The following is a 21,926-nucleotide window of genomic DNA, read 5'->3' as shown; positions in this document are numbered from 1 at the left end:
CAGTATCAAAAAATTGTGCGCGTTTTATACTTCAATTACATCTGTGTACTGATAACATGGGGTTGTGTTTGTAATAATCTAAACTTTTTTTGTTTTTTTTTCTTCTTACTTTATCATGTACTGTAGTCTTTACCCTACACTGATTGAAAAGAGCAACACCAGAGTTTCTTGCCCGTTCTTCTCTGGTGAAAACTGCTTTCCGAACTGGTGGTAGAGTTAATATTGACGGAATCTAAATAATGTATAACATTTTACAGATTCAAATAAATCATTTCATTTCATTTCAATAATAACTAAGGTTCGATAATATGCTGCCGAGGGTATTCTACTGTTTGTTGATATTTCCTTTTATTAGTTAAAAGTAATAATCCATAAAATGTTGATCTGGGTATCGATACTCGATACTGTTTAGTATCGATGCCGTAATTACTACGACAGAGTTTTTAAAGCTTTTCTTCTATAACAATATGCAGTGTCGTTTTGATTTAACTCCGTAATTGCACGCATGACGTCACGGGTATGTAAAATATAAAAACATTGATTAAAAATCGAAACTTAATTCATATATGACGTCGCAGTTATTGTAAAACACTTTACCGTCGATTTTATTAAACGATCCCAATTTTTGGGTCAATTGCAAACATCAATCAAAATAAATTATCTGTAAGCATGTTAAACTTCATTCTGATCGGTCCATTGTAGTTATTTATCCAAAGGAACTTTTATTAAAATCGTTTATTGTAATCGCCCGTTAAATTTAATACTTTTGTTTATAATTCGTACCACTATCCGCTATCGACTATCGATACCCGAAGCTGGTACCTCACACTAATAATACATATATTTTGCTTTACTAAACAATTGATAATTCTTCAGCGTTTTGGCTTGCTATGTCGAGTATCGTCGTCAAGTATCGTTGTCAAGACAATACATTATATACAGGGTCATTTTGACATAGCGTTACTAAATGAAACTATATCCTCGACTTAACATTTGCTAACATTGTGCCAAAGATCATCCATTAATAACGAATATGTTCACCAAAAATCCTGGTTTTAGTTTTTTGATTTATTGATCATTTTGGAGTTTAGAGCGAATATAGCGTGTGCGTGAGTGTAGTTCTAACTGAAAGTATTATTTTGACGCTACGACGAATTCTCTCAGAGTAGTAGTAGTGGCATTCGGCCCATAAAATTATATTTACATTTTATTAATATTTAATTTGTTCGAAACTGACAATTTTTTATTTTACATCTATGGCTCATGTAACTTATTGTAAAGTGTTACTTCCAAGTAGTATGTGGTTTCATTTATTAACGCTATGTCGAAATGAGCCTGTATATAGTTTTAACGTTTGTTAGTAAGGTCGATACAAATTAAGTGAGATCGTCGTTCTGCAGTGGGTGTGCTTCGTCAGTGACTTCGGCGGCCAGGTCTGCGAACTTCGCCACGTAGTCCACGCTCGACTCCGCCATCAGAGACTGCAGATGGGAATCCACCTGTATAATATACGATGTACTTTGTAAGTGGCTTGTCTGCTGCTCTATGCTATGAAAACCTAATTGTTGGTTAAATTTATATTTAATTTTTAGTGTTTTGTTAAAAAATAAATAAACATTTTACTAAATATAATAATATCAGCCCTGTATTATATAGTTGCCCACTGCTGAGCACGGGCCTCCTCTACTACTGAGAGGGATTAGGCCTTAGTCCACCACGCTGGCCTAGTGCGGGCTGGTAGACTTCACAAACCTTCCAAATTCCTATACAGAACTACTCAGTATGCAGGTTTCCTCGCGATATTTTTCTTCACCGTTAAAGCAAGCGATAATTCACAAATTCATTCTTTGAAATATTTATATTTAATTAAAATCAGCTTTATCTATAATTAAATAAGTTTTATTCTTAATCGCACATGTATTTAGAAAGATAAAAGCCAAGTAAGACATAATATAATCTAATGGTATCCGGATTCAAAGAGGCCGGCATAATTGTACCGACTAGCGAATCGTTTATCATCATTCGGTATTCTATTTACATCCACTTACCATGATGCAGGAGGGTCAGTTTGTCGTGACCGTTATAAAAAATAATAATAACAGATCAATCATCACATTAGACAAATATAATAAAAATTAAATATAGTCCCTAAGTCGATATCGCACCATTGCAACTAAAGCGACCTAGCTAAAAATTTATATGTCGCCGCAGCACTGGTGAATTTCCGGAGCGATAGTGGCGCCATCTATCATTACATCGAGGAAGTATTAGAAAAGGAGGGAGGTCGACTGCTGTCAATATAAGGACCGGCCGAACGACGAGAGCTGTTTTTTACCAGTCTTGTTTGGACGCTCGAACCGAGCACATTGTGTATTCCGCTAGTGTTACTATGCAGTAAATTGTTAATGAAGTAAAGAAGTGTTTCAATCATTGAATAACTGTCTGGAATATAAATATACACCGGTGATACTTTGCCGGTTATGAAAAAAAAAATAACCAAGTAAATAGTTTTCGCTCCGACATATATATTTTTTAATTTTGTTAAAAATGATCTTCCAAAGCATGCTCTACAACCCTAAGACAAGAACAAGACAAAATTATAGAATAGAAACAAACTCTTACTTTCGCCGCGACCGCCCAATTCACTGCTTTTTATATTGTTTTCAAAACTTTTTTTGTTTCCTACAAATCATCTTATGCCACCTTAGTTCTAAGAGTGCGAATGTATACTGTAATGTTACTAACAGCCAGGTCAGGCTGCGGTCGCCCCTCCAGGTGTCCCAGGAAGCTGCTGAGGGAGAAGTCCTGCACGGAGCCCTCCAGCCAGCCCTCAGCGTCGCGCAGCAGCCGCGACGGGGAGAGGGACATCGACTCCGACGGCAGGAAGTCTGGTATTTAACACAAATTTTACCAATGGTAGGATAATTGTATAATGACTCTAGTATAGAAGGTGTAAAACTCGCTAAAGTAACGTTAGTGTATCGCATTCCGGAACCAATCTGAGTATAATGCTAAGACGTTTTTATAATATAGATACGTTGTCCGAGCTCAATACTGGCAAGTCGAAAGCAAGGTAATTGCCCGACTTAACAGCCAATGAGCGTGCGGCACTAACGTTGTTACGTAACTGTCGACGTATACATATCCTTTTCTAACGAATGCGTGCTGCATCTTTTTATTCCTTCTTCGAGCCAATTTGTAATTATATGTACAGGTGCGTGAATATAGCAAGTAGTGCGCCGTTTTTATGTGCCATTTTGTTAGTGTATGACGCGTCTATTTGTAAAACGTCATTGGTATAATGTATATCCGGTTTTATGCATCATTGACACTACGGCGTGGTGCAGATAACTTACAAAAATAAATACAGTCGAATTGAACCTCCTCCTTGTTTTGAAGTCGGTTAAAAAGAATCTCCCGTCACGCATAAGTATGCCCAAGTTGTGTGCCTGCTATTATACCATCAGGAGATCCACACTTACTGGTGGTCTTACTGGTGGTAGGTCTCTCATATGTGTGAGTCTGTCCAGGTAGGTACCACCACAATGTCTATTTCTACCGCCAAGCAACAGTGTAGTCACATTGTAGCCAGTGTAAGTACTGGACATATTAAGACTTAATATCTCTCTTATCAGGATGGCGAGCGCAATAGAATACCAAACAATACTTTGTAATTCAAGGTGTTGCTGTTTCTACTGTTTATGGGCGGTCGTATCGCTTACCATCAGGCGAACGGCAAGCTCGTCTCGTCATTCAAAGCAACAAAAAAAAAGTTTTAGAAAGCACCATATATAGCATTTCCAAATCCGTGCCTTTGTAAGTGGTCGCTGGAGCACAGTACTTATGTTTTGTGCTACTAACCGCCATTTTCAATAAGCAATCCCAATAACAACAAGGGAAGCAAGGTAAGACCCAAGCAGTATGAAGTTAGTCACTCACGTCCGATGTCAGCGCCGTCGGTTCTGTGCTCGACGTGTGGCTCACTTCCGCCCTCGCCCTCCTTCGAGCTAATGGTACTCGTCGCTTCCGACTTCACGTCGACGGACGGTCTCATCTCTTCGCCGAGGTCCTCTTCTTCGCTTTCTGCAAAATAATACAGTTGATTATACCACCACCATAGTGGTTATGGTCTGCAAATCATGTAAGAGTGGACGGTGGCACGAATTTGACTACGAGAAATAGAGATTGGCGAACTACTGGAAACATTAATAACAATGTAAATAAAGACCAGAAATATCAGAGGTTTGCTCGTTAAAAAACTCAAATATCTTAGCTTAGGTCCTTTCCTCTTTGTAACTAACGCTATAAAACCATCGATATATATATGTACTACTAGATTCGGCGTTCCAAACATTCACTGCGTTCAACTGAATTGAACTGCAATCCATTCAAACTGACTTTAGTATGGTCTATATTGACAGCTTGTGGTTGTGTTCGGAGTGACGCTCATGATATAAGAACTCGAGTCTAAGTGTAAACCTGGATACGAATAAAAAATATTAGTGAAATAAGTAAAATTATTTGTTGTTCAAATGAACAAATAGGTTATAACAGTGACGTTTTGGTTGCCATTTTAGTTCAGATTTTGAACAAATAGTTTATATGGACGTTCGTGTCTATAATGTATAAAACAATTTAAAAGTATTTTGGATGCCAAGGCAAATAGGGACGTACCTTCGTGCACGGCGTCGGCTCCATTATTCGGGATGGTGATAGGGATGCGCCGGTCGCCGTCGTGGAAGTAGAACTGTCCGTTCGACTCGCTCAGCACGTAGAAGAACGACATGCTGCAAATACACATACATACATATGTACAATATGTATGTATGTACATACATATTGTACCATATCGCACCCTTAGAATATAAGATTATAATAATTCACTGTTCCCCATTTATTTGTTTTCGGTTTTATGGGAATATATTACTGAAAAAGACATTGATCTTATGATATATATAATTCTGTTTGTGTATAAATATAACACACAACTTTGTAATAGTGAGCCAGCGATTCACCAGGGCCAATTTGTTACCGGATCGGTTGGCACTGAATAGGCAAACCCAATATCACTCTGTTCGATCAAAATCACAACACGGCAGTCGTATCGAAATAAAACTGTGCAATTGAAGCAAACAGATTATCTAATTAGGCTGAAGACCAGTGGTGCCCAAAGCCGACTGGACCGCGATCCACCTAACAATACCTACCAAATTCTGGACACACCTCTTGGCAATAATGAAGTTCAATACTTAATTACATACACGGAGAACTCTTTCATGAGCATATTAATTTCCTTTCTCGTTCAACAGTGAACGCCCGACTGTTCGCCGGATCGATCTATATATTGTCATATTATAGACAGTTATAGCCGTTATTTATAGACCAGGAAGTAACAAAAAAATTCACGTTGAACTTACTCCGAGCTGGTGGTAGGCGGTGGTGGTTTGGGCAGTATCTTCGGCGGCGGAGGCGGCGAGTTCGGAACTATCTTTACTGGTATTAAATCTGGTACAAAAATAAACTTTATTATTTAAACCATTAGGTTGGTAGCACTTTTAACACGAATTTAGCTCGTGCGTATATATCGCACCCTTAATAAAATAATGACCTATTTCAAAATTGTTAATTTGTGACAGTCGTCGGCAAACTATTTTTCGTTTGCTACCTTTTTTTCGAAATTGCTATAAAATTGAGCTTATTAAAGATAGGTAAAAAATGAAACGTATAGCATGAAAAAAAGGGAAAAAACTAAAAAGTCGCAAACAGAAATTGGTTGTTTCAAGATTCCCACAAATTGGCAATTTTGGAATGGATCACTATTTTATTAAGAGTGCGATATGGGATTTTTGTACGAATATAGTCCGTAAGTTGAGTGCGTTTTATCATATACCAGGGAAGGCGAACCTTTAATGATTAACGTGTCATTATTTATTGTTGGAAACAAGGACGCAAATGATTAAGCGTCTACTTGGAAGAACGAACTGGCGTTTTTAAATATTATTTTTTTATCCTGTCACTTGGTTTGCTTCACTTCGATATCGTACTTTACTAGTCCTCTTCACTGTATTATTTTATTTCCCATAAATTGTATTTATAGTTTGTTACTTTGTAGCGTTGTTTTTATAATTTATAACAAAAAAAAATATGGCCTGTAATGTACCATCCAGAACTTGTTTTATCTATGTAAGTGTTTCTTTTTAGCGACTTTTTTATGACTCAACATGTTTTTTTGCCATATTATTCCCTTGTCTGAATTATTTTGTCACGTGTCAATAGTTCGCCATCTCTGTCAGTTTTTTTTATATATTGCAAATATATATAAAAAAGTAAAATACATAGCTCCTTATTCGTAGACGTTATTTATCTAAGGACGGAGCATTGCTGTGATAACAAGTCTGTTTCTGTGCTGACAGCATGGCAGCCTTCGCAGTGCGTAGACAGAGCCGTTAGATTGGCTAATATTGAGATACAACAATACTCAGCAGCTTTACTCCGTCCTTAGATAAAAAAACGTCTATGAATAAGGGGGATAGTATTTAATGTGTAAGCTTCTCTAGTATTTGGTATGTTGAAATGTAGGAAATTGCACGAGTGAATGTTATACGAAGATGTATTCAAAGTGTGTACGGACTGCTGGGCGGCGGCAGCTTGGGCAGCAGCGGCAGCAGGCGCTGCACCACCACGCGCGACGGCACGCGCCGCCGCCAGCGCGGCAGACCCTCCAGGCTCACCGCACGCGGCGCCTGCCACACACACGTACAGCACACAGCGTAACTTGTAAGTCGATTTATATAGGCAAAACATACATACGTATACAGTAATATTATACTATAAGTTAAAGTGCAATCATTACTGTTTTACTTTGAAAATAGTTTTAAGGCTTATCTGAGACTATAGCAATAAAAAAAAATACAAGCGTGTTTTTTTAAGACGTCTCTTACAAGTTTCAAAATTAAAAAATAAAATCAGCATTTTAAATAACAAAAAAAAATATTTTTAGCATATGAAAAAAACTGATGGAATTTGTGTGAACCAGAATATTTAAACAGGGAGTAATTAATGTAGCTACGTGTATATATTAGTCGCACCTGTTGCTGCGGGCGCGGCGCGATGGGCGGCGGGTGTCGGAACACGCCGCCCGCCGCGCCGCCGCGCGGGCAGGCGCGGGGCGCCGACACCTGCGCACACAACACACCTTCACTATACAAGTTTTATTGCCTCCGAACTCCGAAGACGAGCCAACGGCCCATCAGATGGTAAGTAGTCACTGTCACTAATGGGCGTCAACAATGCTAGACGATGAGCTTAGTCGCTGCCGACCTTAAAATCTTTTTAAGTCTCAATTCAAGAGAAACGTATAACGCCGTTGGAATATTGAAACTACATGAAACACATATTTATCTTGCAATCAATAATATCTCGAAATTAATCTGCACTTTATATCTAAGATTATATCAACTAATAATGTCAATATTTAATCCACTTCATTTGACGGTTTATTTTGCATTTAGTTTTTTTTTTAAATATCATTTATCTTGGACAATGCCTGCAGTAAGGTCGGTGGGTACCTGTTTCCGCTGCTGTCCGCAGACGTGTCCGCAGTCGCAGCGTGCGATGGCGCCGGGCAGGGCCGACACGTGCGGGTTGCCCGCCAGCGCCAGCAGGCGCTTCAGTCTGCAAACCAACATAACATGACGTCAGAACAACACGAATAGCTACATCCGGCTCGAAGGACCAAAATATATTCAAATAAAACTGTCATTAATTTATTTTGCACTATGACCATAAATGCCAGTAAATCTTCGAAGCATAATGAGTAAAAATTAAACAAATTATCGCGCAATAAATCATTTTAATAATTTTATTTCAATGTAGAACATTCCCATGAACAGAAGACAAACTGTATTCATTCTTTCCATAGTATTTTTGACGAAATGCCACGCATACGCAGCGCATTCATCAGATTTGTTCGCACCATTCTCCTTAAAATCGTATCAAGTGTACAGTGTGCCGTTACCTCTCACTGAGTTGCGAGAAGCCCGCGTCGGTGGGCGGCGCCTGCGGCAGCGGCCGGTTGATCAGTTTGCTGATGAGCTTGAGCGAGCCGCTGCACGCGCTCGACGACTTGTGCTCCGGGGACGCTAGCTGCTCACCTGATGACAATATTATACTGCATAATACATTTAATGAAATCCAGACACGTATTGTGCAGTTTTCAAGCGCCTACTAAGTGTAGTAGTAAATAAATAAAATAAAAACAGAGCATAAATGTGTAGCCCAATGTAAAAGGAAGTAAGTCTATATCCAATGTCCAAACACTAATTCCGGTTTCCGAGCTGCTAATAAGTAAAAAAACCTATTATTACTCCTCAAACCGTGATTTCAGAACGGTATCATACGCAAACGGAATAAAACTAAATAACCCTAAATAACAAATAGCTCACCTTTCCTCTCGTCCCCTGACAGGCCGTCATTACTATCTTGGCTGAAGGTGTTCTTCGGCGAGAACATGTCGTTGTCACTCTCCCGCGCCCCTCTCTCGTCCTCCACGGAGCTGTCACCCTTGTCAGGCGTCTTGTCCGCCTTCTCTTTCTTCTCGATATGTTTGTCCTTCTCGTCTTTAGTCTTGGCGGGTTGGGGTAGTGGCGACGTTGGCTCCGCCCACCAGTAGTCCAATTCGAGCTTCGAACGTGAACCAAACTGCAATATTTTTTTTCCTTTATTTTCTCAGATCCAGTCAAACACACAATTTTCCAAGACCACAATGTGGGGCACAATACTATCATTCATGTAAAATTAAAAAACAATTATAAAAAATAGAACAAAATAAAACATATTTAAATAAATAAATACTAATTATTAGGTTAACATAGGTTACAGAATAAGTAACAAAATCTTTGCCAATTCACTCGACTTGCATGCCAAAAAATATTTGAAACTCCTCATAATTATGTTGTTTTTTGCTGCAACGCAATGGTTCATTTGTTACAAACAATCATTTACCCCGAAAATGAAGCCACTCACCATCAGATATAGGTCTCCAATGGTCAAGTCACCTGCGTCGTACACACTCCAGCCCTTCCGGATCTGACGTAGCGCCATCTCCACGTCTACGTCGGCCTTCATGTCCTCTTCCGGTTTGGTTGGTTCATCTTCCACTTTGGCCGGTTCATCCTCAGTTTTGATCGGTTCGTCGATTTTCGGCTCGTCTTGGTTGTCCATCACCAATGTGTATATACTACCACCGCGCTTTTTCGGATGCAACCGAAATTTTACCTGAAAATTATGGAATGGATTAACGACAGATCGAGAAAGGGAATACATCTATAGAAAGAGCGAGAATATATTTTACAGATCGAATTAAATGCAGATTTATGTACGAAAATAGAGTAATAGGAATTCCTTTGGCAGACTTCTCAAAGGCAAAAACAGATCTTATTCTGTGAGAATTAGGTGCGCGTGTGAATACTCAAAGTGGTATTTAAGGGTATTGATGGAGTAATCTATAAACACATTAGACTGACCTTCAAATTCTTGAACTTATGCTCCTTCCCCTTATCACTTTTCCCCTGGTCACTCTCATTATCAGTATCACTCTTATTGAACTTTTCATCATCCTCCATTTCAGAGAAGCTGTCTTTTTCTTTCTCGGACATATCCTTGTCCCTCTCTGGCATGTTTTCTCCTTCTTCCTCAGCAGTTTCCTCAGATTTTACCTCTTTCTCATCCTCAGTACTAGGTTTCTCCTCGTCTTCTACATGGTGTTTGTAGGAAGCCATTAATTCGATGCCGTCTATGGCAGTCTCCTCTATATTCATTAGTTTCGGTTCTTGCTCGTCCATTTTGAATTTCTTCTGCTCTACATCTTTGTCTGTTGCACTGTCTTTTCTTTGGCGTTTTGGTGTTCTTATTTTTGCTGTAAATGTTTTATAATAAAGAGAAAATATATATTTTTTATTAAAAGTTTTGTGATATCTCCAGAGCTGAAAATCATTATAAGGGTATGTTTCATTTCCCCAAGGGGACCTTCACTGACGCAGTCAATTCATGATGTCATAATAAAAAAAAACCTAATTAAAAATATCCACCCAAGTTCGCGAGTGTAACTTCAAGCACTTACAGGCACGGTCTTTATCTCTGCGCTGGGAGCCCATCCTCTCGAGATACGAGGAGAAGCAGATCTTCTGGCTGGACAGCTGCTCGCTGGGGCTCACGAGCGGCAGGTGGATCTCCGCGCCGGGCCGAGGACCCACGTGCAGCGCCAGCTTTCTGCCCTGTCTCTGTTCTGAATGCGATAGATGACTTCATAGTTATTGTTTTTAATAAAAAAATAACATCTAGAGTCAAGGACCCCGTTCAGATGCTTTAGACGCGCGTTATAACTACCTATACATGTATTTTATTTTGATCGAGGTGTTTACATGCCGACGCGCTTTAGACATACAAAATACGTGGACTACTTAATAGCCGATTTTCGTAGAAAAGTGTTATCATTGGATCAACAGCTTAAAGAGAACAATCAGAACAAACTCTAACATGCTTTCCAATAACTTAATTTAATTTGTTTATTCTTAGTATTTATTCGGCATCATACATTAGGATTGTTTATAGTAATTAGGTGTATGATCCATCAGTATGAAGCCCGAGCGGATCTGATACCTCTTCCTACTAGAGTTCTTCTAAACTTACCTTGTACAATAAGCCTTTCTGGTTCCAGCTTAAGATGGTGAGGTAGATCTTCTCGTTCTTCGTTCCGGTCCTCGCAGCGTGCCACCTCCTGGTACTCCTCCTCCCTGGCTGGTGAGTCTTCCGTTTTCAAATACATGTTCTGCGAGTGTCTACTGTGTTTTGGCTTTTTTATTTGTTAAGGAAACTTTTTTTTGTTAGTATTGTCATTAGTATGATAGTAATATCATGTCATATTCGTGAAAGTTTAACACGGTATTTGGATAAAAGTTCATAAATACACGTATTGCTGAACAGAATTGGGTGAATTTTGGTACATAAATAAATCTAAATATCTTGGATGAACGTGAAGTTTATTATTTATTCTGGAAAAGTAAATCGATCGTTAAAGGGTTAATTGGTTAAAGCAACATTTATTTGCGAATAAAATTTTATACATATTTGGAATCAGTTCATTTCTTTTTATTGTAATTTCAATTGAAAAAAATATTATGAATCAATTAGTCTGCCAACTGTCGACATAGTGGGAGTTATACTTAGTCTGGCCATAAATACTGTTACACTTAATTATAAAAAAATATTACATTTGAATTTCGAATCTGTCATTTTTATACGATTGTTCATTGTGTTTTCTCATTTTGGCGCCAATACATTGTAAAATATTTTGCGATATTAAAATGGTGTGGGGTGATAAAGAGAACCGAATCGCTGTGATAGCATTACACAAAGTAGGTATGGAGCCAAATGCAATTTTTAAAACTCTCCATACACTTGGTATTAGTAAAATGTTTGTGTACCGGGCTATTAATAGGTACAATGAGACCTCCTCTGTTTGTGACAGAAAAAGATCTGGCCGTCCACGTAGTGTTCGTACGAAAAAGGTGGTCAAAGCAGTAAGGGAAAGAATTCGAAGAAATCCTGTCCGAAAGCAAAAGATTTTATCTCGGGAAATGAAGATAGCACCTAGAACCATGTCGCGTATTTTAAAAGATGACTTAGGACTTGCAGCCTATAAGAGACGCACTGGCCATTTCTTAACTGATAATTTAAAGAAGAATAGGGTGGTAAAATCGAAACAACTACTGAAGCGGTACGCAAAGGGAGGTCACAGAAAAATTTTGTTTACGGATGAGAAAATTTTTACAATTGAGCAACATTTTAACAAACAAAATGACCGTATTTATGCTCAAAGCTCTAAGGAAGCTTCCCAATTAGTCGACAGAGTGCAACGTGGACATTATCCGACTTCAGTGATGGTTTGGTGGGGTGTTAGCTATGAAGGAGTGACTGAGCCATATTTTTGTGAAAAAGGTATCAAAACATCGGCACAAGTGTATCAAGATACCATTCTTGAGAAGGTAGTTAAGCCCCTTAACATCACCATGTTCAATAACCAAGTATGGTCCTTCCAGCAAGACTCGGCGCCGGGTCATAAAGCTCGGTCCACGCAGTCTTGGTTGGAATCGAACGTTTCGGACTTCATCAGAGCTGAAGACTGGCCGTCGTCTAGTCCCGATCTTAATCCGCTGGATTATGATTTGTGGTCAGTTTTAGAGAGTACAGCTTGCTCTAAACGCCATGATAATTTGGAGTCCCTAAAACAATCTATACGATTGGCAGTGAAGAATTTTCCCATGGAAAGAGTGCGTGCTTCTATTGATAACTGGCCTCTTCGTTTTAAAAGGACTGTATTGCAGCCAATGGAGACCACTTCGAATAAGCTTTTTATATTTTTAATTGTTTTATATTTATGTATTAAACTGACACACTGTAAAAGTAATAAATGTTATTTGCAGTTAACAATTTTCTTTTTTCTTTATTACAATATTTATGGCAAGACTAGGTATATTATACTACTGTATCGTGTGTAACCTGTAATCAGTAGTAAATATGTGAAATAAAGAAATAAAAATGTACAATAAAAGATTTTTAAGTGACAAAAACCGTGAGCAACAGTTAGTTTGTAATAAAATGCTATTGTAATAATGCTACAATGGTGCGTGGTGGTAAAGGATACGTGGTTGCGCCAGCGCAGCTGCAGCGCGCGCAGCAGCGCGGCGAGGCGCGTGCGCGCGGGCGCGAGCAGCGCGGCGCGCGGGTTGTGCGCGGCGGCCTGCACGCGCGCCCACGCGCCCGCGTCGCGCGCGTGCAGCGACACCTGCGCGCGCCCGCACACGCGCGACCCGCACGCCAGCTCTGCGCGGGCACACCATCTTACACTACTAGTTTTTTTTCTATTTTACACAATTATTTTTCTAGTGGTAACTGGTAACACTTTCTAAACATGTTCAATAAATATAAAAATATATTTTCAATCAAAAATATTTAAAAAAAAAAACGCACACAAACACATGAATTTTAGGACATCTTTACTCTTCATCTATTCATGTGATTTTATTCAGAAATCGCACGACATCCTCGTTTCCTAATAAACTTCTAATTTTATTATATTAATATTACACAACAGCTACTTCATAAAACACTTTATACTGCGACAACTTACTAATGATAAAAAAATACTTTTATATCTAATTTTTTATCGCTTCTATCATTTTAAAATTTTATTGCTTAAAAAACTTTCGACACAGACAAAACCGCAAGCATACACTTAGTAAATTATAATTATAACAACCCACTAATTAAATGATTTAAATTATATTTAAAAAAAACTAAATATATCATAAGCGCCAAACATCATGTCTTAGTCCCTACACCCACCTGTGATTTGGTTGAGTCTCCGAAGCGCGCGACACATGGGCGTGCGCACGCGCAGGTTCCTCCCGCGCGCGCGCACCACCATGCTGCCACCCAACACCATCTCTCCGAGCCGCGCGCACGTCTTTTCATTCACTGACACAAGCTTCTTGCGTAGTTCGCCGTAGTTTATCAACGCGTACAACTCCTGCGCCACCTTTTTTACATCTACAACAAGTTTTATATTATTGACGTGTTTCAAAATTAATAAATAGTATATATGCTACATAAGCTTGTAAGTGAGGATCAAACGCCAGCACAGCAAAACTATTACTTCACATGGATTTCTGAAGACTGGCTTTATTTTTGTTTTTGCAGGCTAAATGCGATTACAACCACCAGCTCGCCTCATTGGAGATCTTCTATCGTGTAGCGTATCTTGGCGTTGTACGTTGCACTAAGGTCAGATGTCTTCAGACCCAGCATGACCGCTTGATCGAATCCCTAAAGCTAAATTATACATCTTACCCCGACATCACATCGCCGTATCAGCCGTATCAGTGATACGGGGCCCTCGAGCTCTGGGACTCCTCTTGGCCCGTACCTACATTAAACTAAGCAGGTGCCCAAAATTTCGCACTGCCCTGAAGGGCCCTAAAGAAATATAAATAGGGCCCCCCTATGGCAAGCTACGCTACTGCCCGAATTATTTTTCTATTGGATTAATTTCGTTGCGGGATAATGACAAATTAGTTTTCCCTGAGACTCGCCGAGCTTCACTGCTCGGTGTCATAGCGTGCCACTGCTGATCCTGGCTTACAGGAGTTGTAGTGGTGGGTGTGAGGGAGGGAAAGACTCTACATATGTGTAGATCTATAAAACACATCGTACGTGATGGTGCATTAAATGATATGTTGATACCACTCCAAGGTGAGCCGTCTACTTTATTGTAGTGTCAGTACTCGGTGTTGTCATTAGTGTAAGTAATGCCGCGCCTTACGTGTGGCGGTACATGTGACTTAGTATCCATGTGATTTATTATTTTCATGGAGTCTAACATTATCATTTGATGATAAGTACTTGATTGCCGTTCTCACCACAAAGCTGTATATCAGTGGCGAATATTTAATGGTCCGAAAGGCAATCCAATACAACATATATGTAATGCATAAATGTAGTCGGCAAATCGTTCTTATAATAATTAGATTTAAATTACTAAAGTGAAGCCGGCAGCAATCGAGTTATATGGACCCTTCGGCACTGCTGTTTAGTGCCTCTCGCAAGATAGAACCATACATAATACACGCTCACGTCTCTTATTCCCGAACGGGTAGACAGAGGCGGAACAGGTGGACCCACTTTCTGTCGTGTATTCCGTCTCTTACGGGATGGGAGTGAGCCTATCGGGCACAAATTCCAGATTCCGGGCTCATACTGAGTAAGAAGAACCAATATCAATTTGCCCGATCCAGGAATCGAACGCCAGATTTCAACACTTCAGTCGTACTGTAATACAACTACGCCACCGAGGCAACCACGAAAATAAATAATATCCTAAAAACCACAAAAAATCTATATCCTTTATCTACCTCATTTATTTAATTTTGAAATATACAATCATAACTGACCACTTTTAGTCTCTAACACGAGGTCTTTAAAATGACTCTACGCCAATAGCTTTTGGAAACAATAAGTCCATACTCACTCTCACCAAAGTGCACATGCTTGGACAGCTTATGCCACGTCCTGTAGTAGAAGTGGCTGACTTGGGTCTTCGTCTTGAGATTCACATCAGGCATGCCCTTCTTCTTCATCTTAGCGCAGATGTACGAGGTGATCGCGTCGAAGTCCTTGCCGCACTCGTTGAGGGCTTCGAAGAACAGGTTCTTCTCGTCTGTAGACCAGAGGGCTTTGGGCATCCGCTGCTTCACCGTGGGGAACTTTAACTCCTTGTCGTCTATTTTGTTTGGTGTCTCGCATTCTTGTATCTCTATAGAAAAGAGATTGTAATTTTATTCAGGGTGGCATAATTGTGTCGACTGGCGAGTAATCATGTAGCGTCAACCGATAAATAAAGCCCAAAATTATTAAGGGTAAAACGTTTGCTATTTTTCGGTTAAACACTAATTATTATAAAACAAAGCTAGTCAATTGTGTACATGTATAAAATATGTTACATATTCTATTCATTATATATTCTATCTGGACACAATTCAATACGCCAATGACTTACCCCCTTATTCATAGCCGTTATTTATCTAAAGACGGAGCATTGCTGTGATAACAGTCTGTGTCTCAGTGCTGACGGCATGGAAGCCTTCGCAGTGCGTAGACATAGGGCCGTTGTGATTGGCTAATATTGAGATACAACTTTAATCTAGTTGGCTGTCAGATAAGCAAAGTTGAACAAACAGCAAGCTGTCAGATAAACAAAGCTGAACAAACAGCAAGCTGTCAGATAAACAAAGCTAAGAAACAGACTTGTTATCACAGCAATGCTCCGTCCTTAGATAAATAACGTCTATGAATATGGGCGTTAGCTTTGTTCCGCTAAATGATAAGATGCTGTTCCCTATTGTTTTAATGCATTAAATGTTATAATATGTAATGTTGTTGGTGTACCTTAGTACAAATAAATAAGCTTTAGGCAGTTCCTTTTTATTGCAGCTATGATTTTCCCTAAGCAAATTAATTATACAAGTAATATGTTGCATCTTATGCATTAATTACATAACAGAACCATAAAAATAATTTATAGCAAATAAAATACATTGTTGCATTAATTTTATTATCCCACGTTATTAATTACCTACCCACATCGGTATATATTATGTACAACGTACCAAATCACTGCTGGTAGATCTCTTATATGTGAGAGTAGGTACCACCGTAATGTCTATTTCTACCGCCAAGCAGCAGTGTGTCACTGTTGTGTTCCGAACGGCATTGTAGCCAGTGTAACTACTGGACATAATAAAACTTAACGTCTCATGTCTCAGGATGGTGAGTGCAGTGGAATACCAAACAATACTTTGTCATTCAAGGTATTGGATGGTATTTCTTCTATTTATGGGCGGTCGTATCGCTTACCATCAGGCGAACGGCAAGCTCGTCTCACCAGTCAAAGCAATAAAAAAAAAAGAAAGCGCTCCGTACATTCACTGTGTTTAACTGAATTGAACTGCAATCTATTCAAACTAATTGACAGTTTGTGGTTGTGTACGGAGTGGCGCTCATGATATAATTAAAAACTCGAGTCTAAGTGTAAACCTGGATGTGAATAAAAAATATAACCCAAATAAGTAAAATTATTTGTTGTCGCAGTGAATAAATAGCTTATAACAGTGACGTTTTGCCATTTTAGTTCAGATTTTGAACAAATAGTTTATATGGACGTTTGTGTGTATAGAATATATGTCAGTGCCTACCCATGATAAATACCTTAAATATCGTACACGTACATCAGCGCACTCAAATTCCATATGTCATTGTCAGAGCTTTAATTTCTAAACAGTTTAGTAATCTATACAATTATATAAAGCTGAAGAATTGTTTGTTTGAAAGCCCTAATCTTCGAAAGTACTGGTTCGAATTAAAAAAAATCTTTTAGTTTTGGATAGCCCATTTATCGAGGAAGGCTATAGGTATAACATCACATTATGACAGTAGGAGCGACGCATCAATAATCGTTCACATGAAGTCGAGGTATTTAACTATGCGAGCGACATGTTCGTCTCATAATTCCGATGTTTATTTTTTAACATCGAAATCAATGTCTCAAAAACCAAAAACGTAATTAAGTAAAAAAATTAAATACAACATCATTATTATAAAGACAGCCATATACAGATTACAGTCACCGCAGTAGAGTTCATTCCTACCACCTGGAGACGTATCGTTCCCAAACGGAAAAGTTCCAGCGTTCTTTTTTACCATATACGTGTTAGCTCAGGAATGAACTACCTTTGTCGGTGTTCCCTAGGCGCTATGACTTGTCCTTCTTCAAACGAAGCTTAAAAAGAGTATTGTCCCTACGGTAGCCAGCGGCTTGTCTGTGTCCCTGGCATCGCCGAGTCCATGAGCTGCGGTGGCCGCGTACCATCAGACGGACCGCTAGCTCGTCTGCCTATACTGGCATAATAAAAATCAAAAAGAAAAAGTTCAAGACATACCTGGCCGTTTGTCCCTATCGGGCGGTGGCTCCAGTCGCAGCTTTTTGATGACCCTGGCACTGGTCCTCTGCTGCTGTAGCGTGGTGAGCGAGCCCAGCAGCTCGGTGCGCTCCGCAGCCGGCGCCGGCGCAGACGGCGACACCACCGCCTCCTTACCCGCCACCTACGACGAACAATAAGGATTTTTATACGGGCATATCAGATTAATCCTCGACAATCGACATAATTAGACAGCCATGTTAGAAGCCATATAATAATAATAATAATATCAGCTCTGTATTATATACTTGCCCACTGCTGAGCACGGTCCTCCTCTACTACTGAGAGGGATTAGGCCTTAGTCCACCACGCTGGCCTAGTGCGGATTGGTAGACTTCACACACCCTCGAAATTCCTATAGAGAACTTCTCAGGTATGCAGGTTTCCTCACGATGTTTTCCTTCACCGTTAAAGCAAGCGATAATTCACAAAGAATACACACATAATTTTTTAGAAAAATCAGAGGTGTGTGCCCTTGGGATTTGAACCTGCGGACATTCGTCTCGGCAGTCCGTTCCACAACCAACTAGGCTATCGCCGCTTAGAAGCCATATATGTGGGGAATATCTGATCGTATTTTAAGATAATTATAAAATGTTTTTGCAAGCGTATCCGATTTTCGGTGCATAAGAGAAAGGTAAAAGTGTTTTCTCTCTGTCTCGCGAGCGATAGTGGATACGGCAGACGCTCGGGCGCGCGCGCAACCGTGTAATTAAAAATTAATCGGGTCAAAAGTAAGGACTTTTCGTGGATTCCACATCTTTTATTTACCCCTCATCCCTACATATATACTGGGTGCTCCCAGAAAACAAGCGCTACTCTGGCGGCTTTTCTTGGGCACGTTGATGTGCTATGCTGTATAAAAATTTCCTACCACCGGCAACTAAAACTGCCGGTTCTTAAATCAGTCATTAGTGTACTGTGTCAGGACATTACACGAATATTGTAAATATTATATCATCACAAGCACCAGGTAACTTGAATAGTACACTCTATTGGCATTTTATATTTTTTATCACAGGAAACAACATCTAACTGAATGAATGACAATGCGGTTTACGTAAAAACTGTACGTCGTGCGCATACCTCGGAATAGGATTTCAATTAATCTATCCATCTCTACACAAAACATTTTAATACTAGATTTCGTTAGTATAAAGAAGCAAGACACGAGCGGCTATAACGAAGGTCAAATGACAAGTTTTCACATTGACATACACACAGAGAGAGAAAGAGAGAGAGAGAGAGAGAGCGAGAGAGACACCTTTAATCCTCAAAAAGGTAGGTAGCAATACACCTGGCGCACCCAATTTCCACCGTGTATATTGTCCCATCGAGTGATACGGGACGTGCCCATTGCTATATCAGGCACAAATTCCAGACAACGAGATGATACCGAATAGAAAAAACAAATAATACTACCCAACCCGATTATCGAACCTGAGACCTCATCACTGCAGCCGTACCGTAAAATAACTACGCCATCGAGTCAGTCATGTGGAATTAAACGAAAAAGTGATCCCAAAGGCGGAGCAATCGTAAAGTCGAATTTTAGTACAAGAATTTCAATGATACGAGGTAATTCGCTTTACTGACGTTATGCACCAAAACAGTCCTGACTGGCATCACCAACCAGAACCAAGAGCTCTGCAAGGCACTGAACTATGCCTGTCACCCAGAGACAGAGACATTCCCGTCCTCACACGCACCACTACGACTCCTGGAAGCCAGGATCAGCAGTGGCACGCATTTTATGACAACGAACAGTGAAGCTCGGCGACTCTCAGGGAAAAATAATTTGTCATTATCCCGCAACGAAATTAATCAAATAGAAAGATAGAGAGGAGTTGGAAATATTAATTGTCCACTTCCCACCACCCACCCAGAGAAAACGAGCAACTCTCGTGGTTGCAATTTGAATGGTTTTATTTTATTTATTAATTTTTTTTTATTTGTTTATTTATACATATATTATAACACCATAACAGTTGAAACTAATGCGATGTTATACAGATTTAATTTTAACAATTTATTTATTGAAATAATAAATGTATTGACATTTATGAGCCATTTCAGTGAATTCTGACAGGTTACATATAAATATATCTAAGTTCTGAGGTATAGTGTTAAGCAATCGTATGGCCCGTGACAAGGGCGCAAACCTTAGAATATTTGTTCGCGGTGTTTTAAGACGGAACAGTGGTAGGAGAAAAAGAAAAACCCATCATCCCCCAACCCGAGAACCTAACTCAGCCCATAGCTTCACAAAGGCGGCTAAAGGATTTTGATTACACAACACAAAACAACACAGCACACGTGTTCACACCAATACCGCTATCAATCTAAATTACGATTATCGAAAATTATCGTCACGTAATTGTTTTTTAACAGCGTGCCGTTATGACAGTGAGATAATTAAAGTTGCCATTAGAACAGATATAGTCTGACGTGGGGCTGCCATCACCTAAATTGCCGACGCCGGATATACACGGCAAAATTCCCGAACGTTTGGGCAAAATAAGGGGTTTTCGCTGTAATAAAATATTTAATGCAACAAAAATAAAATTTATTCATTTATACTTGCGGGTTATCACAAATTAGTTTTTCACTAAGATTTATTCAAATTTTTCGCTAATCAAATAAAAAAAAAATTTCCCCTGACAATAAAAGTGTCCGGGTTATACCCGGACATTTTTTAAAAACTCCTACCGGACGGCCCCGGACGCTCTTAAAACTAGGGCAAATACGGGGAAATCCGGACGGATGGCAGCCCTAGTCTGATGGAATGATTTTTAATGAAACGAAATGCGGGCTAGTAGGTTAGGAGAACCTACCGCCACTTTGTCACATAATGTTACACTTCGTTGACCCCGTTCCGTCTTTTAACAATATATATTTTTTGTTATTTATTAATATAATATAATCCACTGCATTACCCTCTCTTTCTATTTCTCGTTTTTATGTGTATCCCATGGTTGTCTGAAAGACATTGCCTAGATAAGACCGCCATTTGTACATGTGCCTTTTATATCTCTTTTTTCTTTGAATAATTTTTTCTGTTTGGTTGTTGGTACAATAAAGAGTAAATAAATCAATTATGGAGGGCCCCATAGGCGGAAACCCTTATGAATTAATACAAGCAATATTGAATAATAAGAAAACCCATTCTTCAATTATATTAAGTACCTACATCTAAATTGTAAATGGTAATACCTCACATAATTGCTGTAAATGTAAAGAAAATCCAATAAGGTAATACGTAACACAAATAAAAAGGAAAGTGCGAATTACATATGTCAAGAAATTCCATAAAGCAAAATAAACCTTTTCCTCGTTATTTCTATGTTGTACAACAACCAGGAACAATTCAGTTTAATTTTAATCTTCTTTTTATTATTTTAATATAGATAATTGTCTCAGAGTAGAAATTTTATCATATCGGTTCAGTTACTTTAATTTTTAAACTAAAATAACAGGAATGAGTTTGGATTGTCTTGGGTTAATGATATCTATATACATGCTTTCTACATAGTATCACGCCTTTCTTCCGTTTCAGTGATAGGCAGTGAGGTGTGTGCTATATTAAGTCGTAAGTAATAGGGGAACACCGGACCGGAGATTCTTAGCGTAAAAATCGTCCGCGTCCGCAATACAGCTACGCCACCAAGCCAGTCTTTTTCTTACTAACACAAAAAAACAAAACATATAAACTTTTTAACAAAATATTTAATGAAATAAGTCACCGACTGCAAAATTAATAATCAATACATAATGTATTTTTTTTTTTATTAAAAAAATATTAATAATCAATTAGGCTATTGCGATCTATAAAAACACCCCTGAAGGTTGGACAGTGACGCAGGTTTTGGCGCGAAACCACGGACATAGTGTTAATATGATGCGTTATACGTCACCGGCGCACGCGCATGCCTGAGAGACGCAGTATTATGTGATAAAAACGATTGGCAGAACGCGCTAGTTTCGAGTGTTATGATAGCGATAGACGCCGAACGCGCGTAATTTCAATTTCGAACGCTCTATTTATTAAAAATAAATATATTACAAATGAACAAATATATATTTTAGTTTACTAAAATTAAATGTTTAATTGTCTTATTATTAAAATAAGTGTTAAACAACAGTACTATTAGTTTTTTACTCATAAAATAAATTAATTAAGATATTTTTATATAAGAAATCCTTGTTCGTCTGTGATAAATAAACTAACAATGAGTGTTTTAATAAAAGTATGCATATCTGTGATATTATCTATATACATTTCGAATGCGTGTGCGCAGAAATTGAGGAAAAACACATACGAATCAGTGGTAAGTG

At 38.9% G+C, this 21,926-nt stretch overlaps 1 protein-coding gene across 1 annotated transcript in view; it reads right to left on the bottom strand.

Annotated features, from left to right (window-relative positions):
* Window positions 1-286: 286 nt before the first annotated feature.
* The window catches only part of LOC115442435 (protein cramped), a 37,447-nt gene continuing 15,807 nt past the window's right edge, over window positions 287-21,926 (bottom strand). The window contains exons 3-20 of the mRNA XM_030167464.2: window positions 17,553-17,715; window positions 15,086-15,370; window positions 13,405-13,608; window positions 12,704-12,882; window positions 10,690-10,852; window positions 10,121-10,285; window positions 9,525-9,916; window positions 9,025-9,276; window positions 8,445-8,700; window positions 8,018-8,153; window positions 7,569-7,674; window positions 7,089-7,178; window positions 6,632-6,743; window positions 5,418-5,505; window positions 4,675-4,787; window positions 3,940-4,083; window positions 2,746-2,888; window positions 287-1,499 (exon numbers count right to left, since the gene is read on the bottom strand). Coding sequence (XP_030023324.2) covers window positions 1,377-1,499; window positions 2,746-2,888; window positions 3,940-4,083; window positions 4,675-4,787; window positions 5,418-5,505; window positions 6,632-6,743; window positions 7,089-7,178; window positions 7,569-7,674; window positions 8,018-8,153; window positions 8,445-8,700; window positions 9,025-9,276; window positions 9,525-9,916; window positions 10,121-10,285; window positions 10,690-10,852; window positions 12,704-12,882; window positions 13,405-13,608; window positions 15,086-15,370; window positions 17,553-17,715 — 3,114 coding nt within the window. The 3' untranslated portion in view covers window positions 287-1,376. The remainder of the gene's footprint in view (window positions 1,500-2,745; window positions 2,889-3,939; window positions 4,084-4,674; window positions 4,788-5,417; window positions 5,506-6,631; window positions 6,744-7,088; window positions 7,179-7,568; window positions 7,675-8,017; window positions 8,154-8,444; window positions 8,701-9,024; window positions 9,277-9,524; window positions 9,917-10,120; window positions 10,286-10,689; window positions 10,853-12,703; window positions 12,883-13,404; window positions 13,609-15,085; window positions 15,371-17,552; window positions 17,716-21,926) is intronic.

Source organism: Manduca sexta, chromosome 7 (assembly GCF_014839805.1).
Source record: "Manduca sexta isolate Smith_Timp_Sample1 chromosome 7, JHU_Msex_v1.0, whole genome shotgun sequence".
NCBI lineage: Eukaryota > Metazoa > Arthropoda > Insecta > Lepidoptera > Sphingidae > Manduca > Manduca sexta.
The sequence above is the reverse complement of the archived record's forward strand: the minus strand, read 5'-3'. Positions and strand labels throughout refer to the sequence as shown.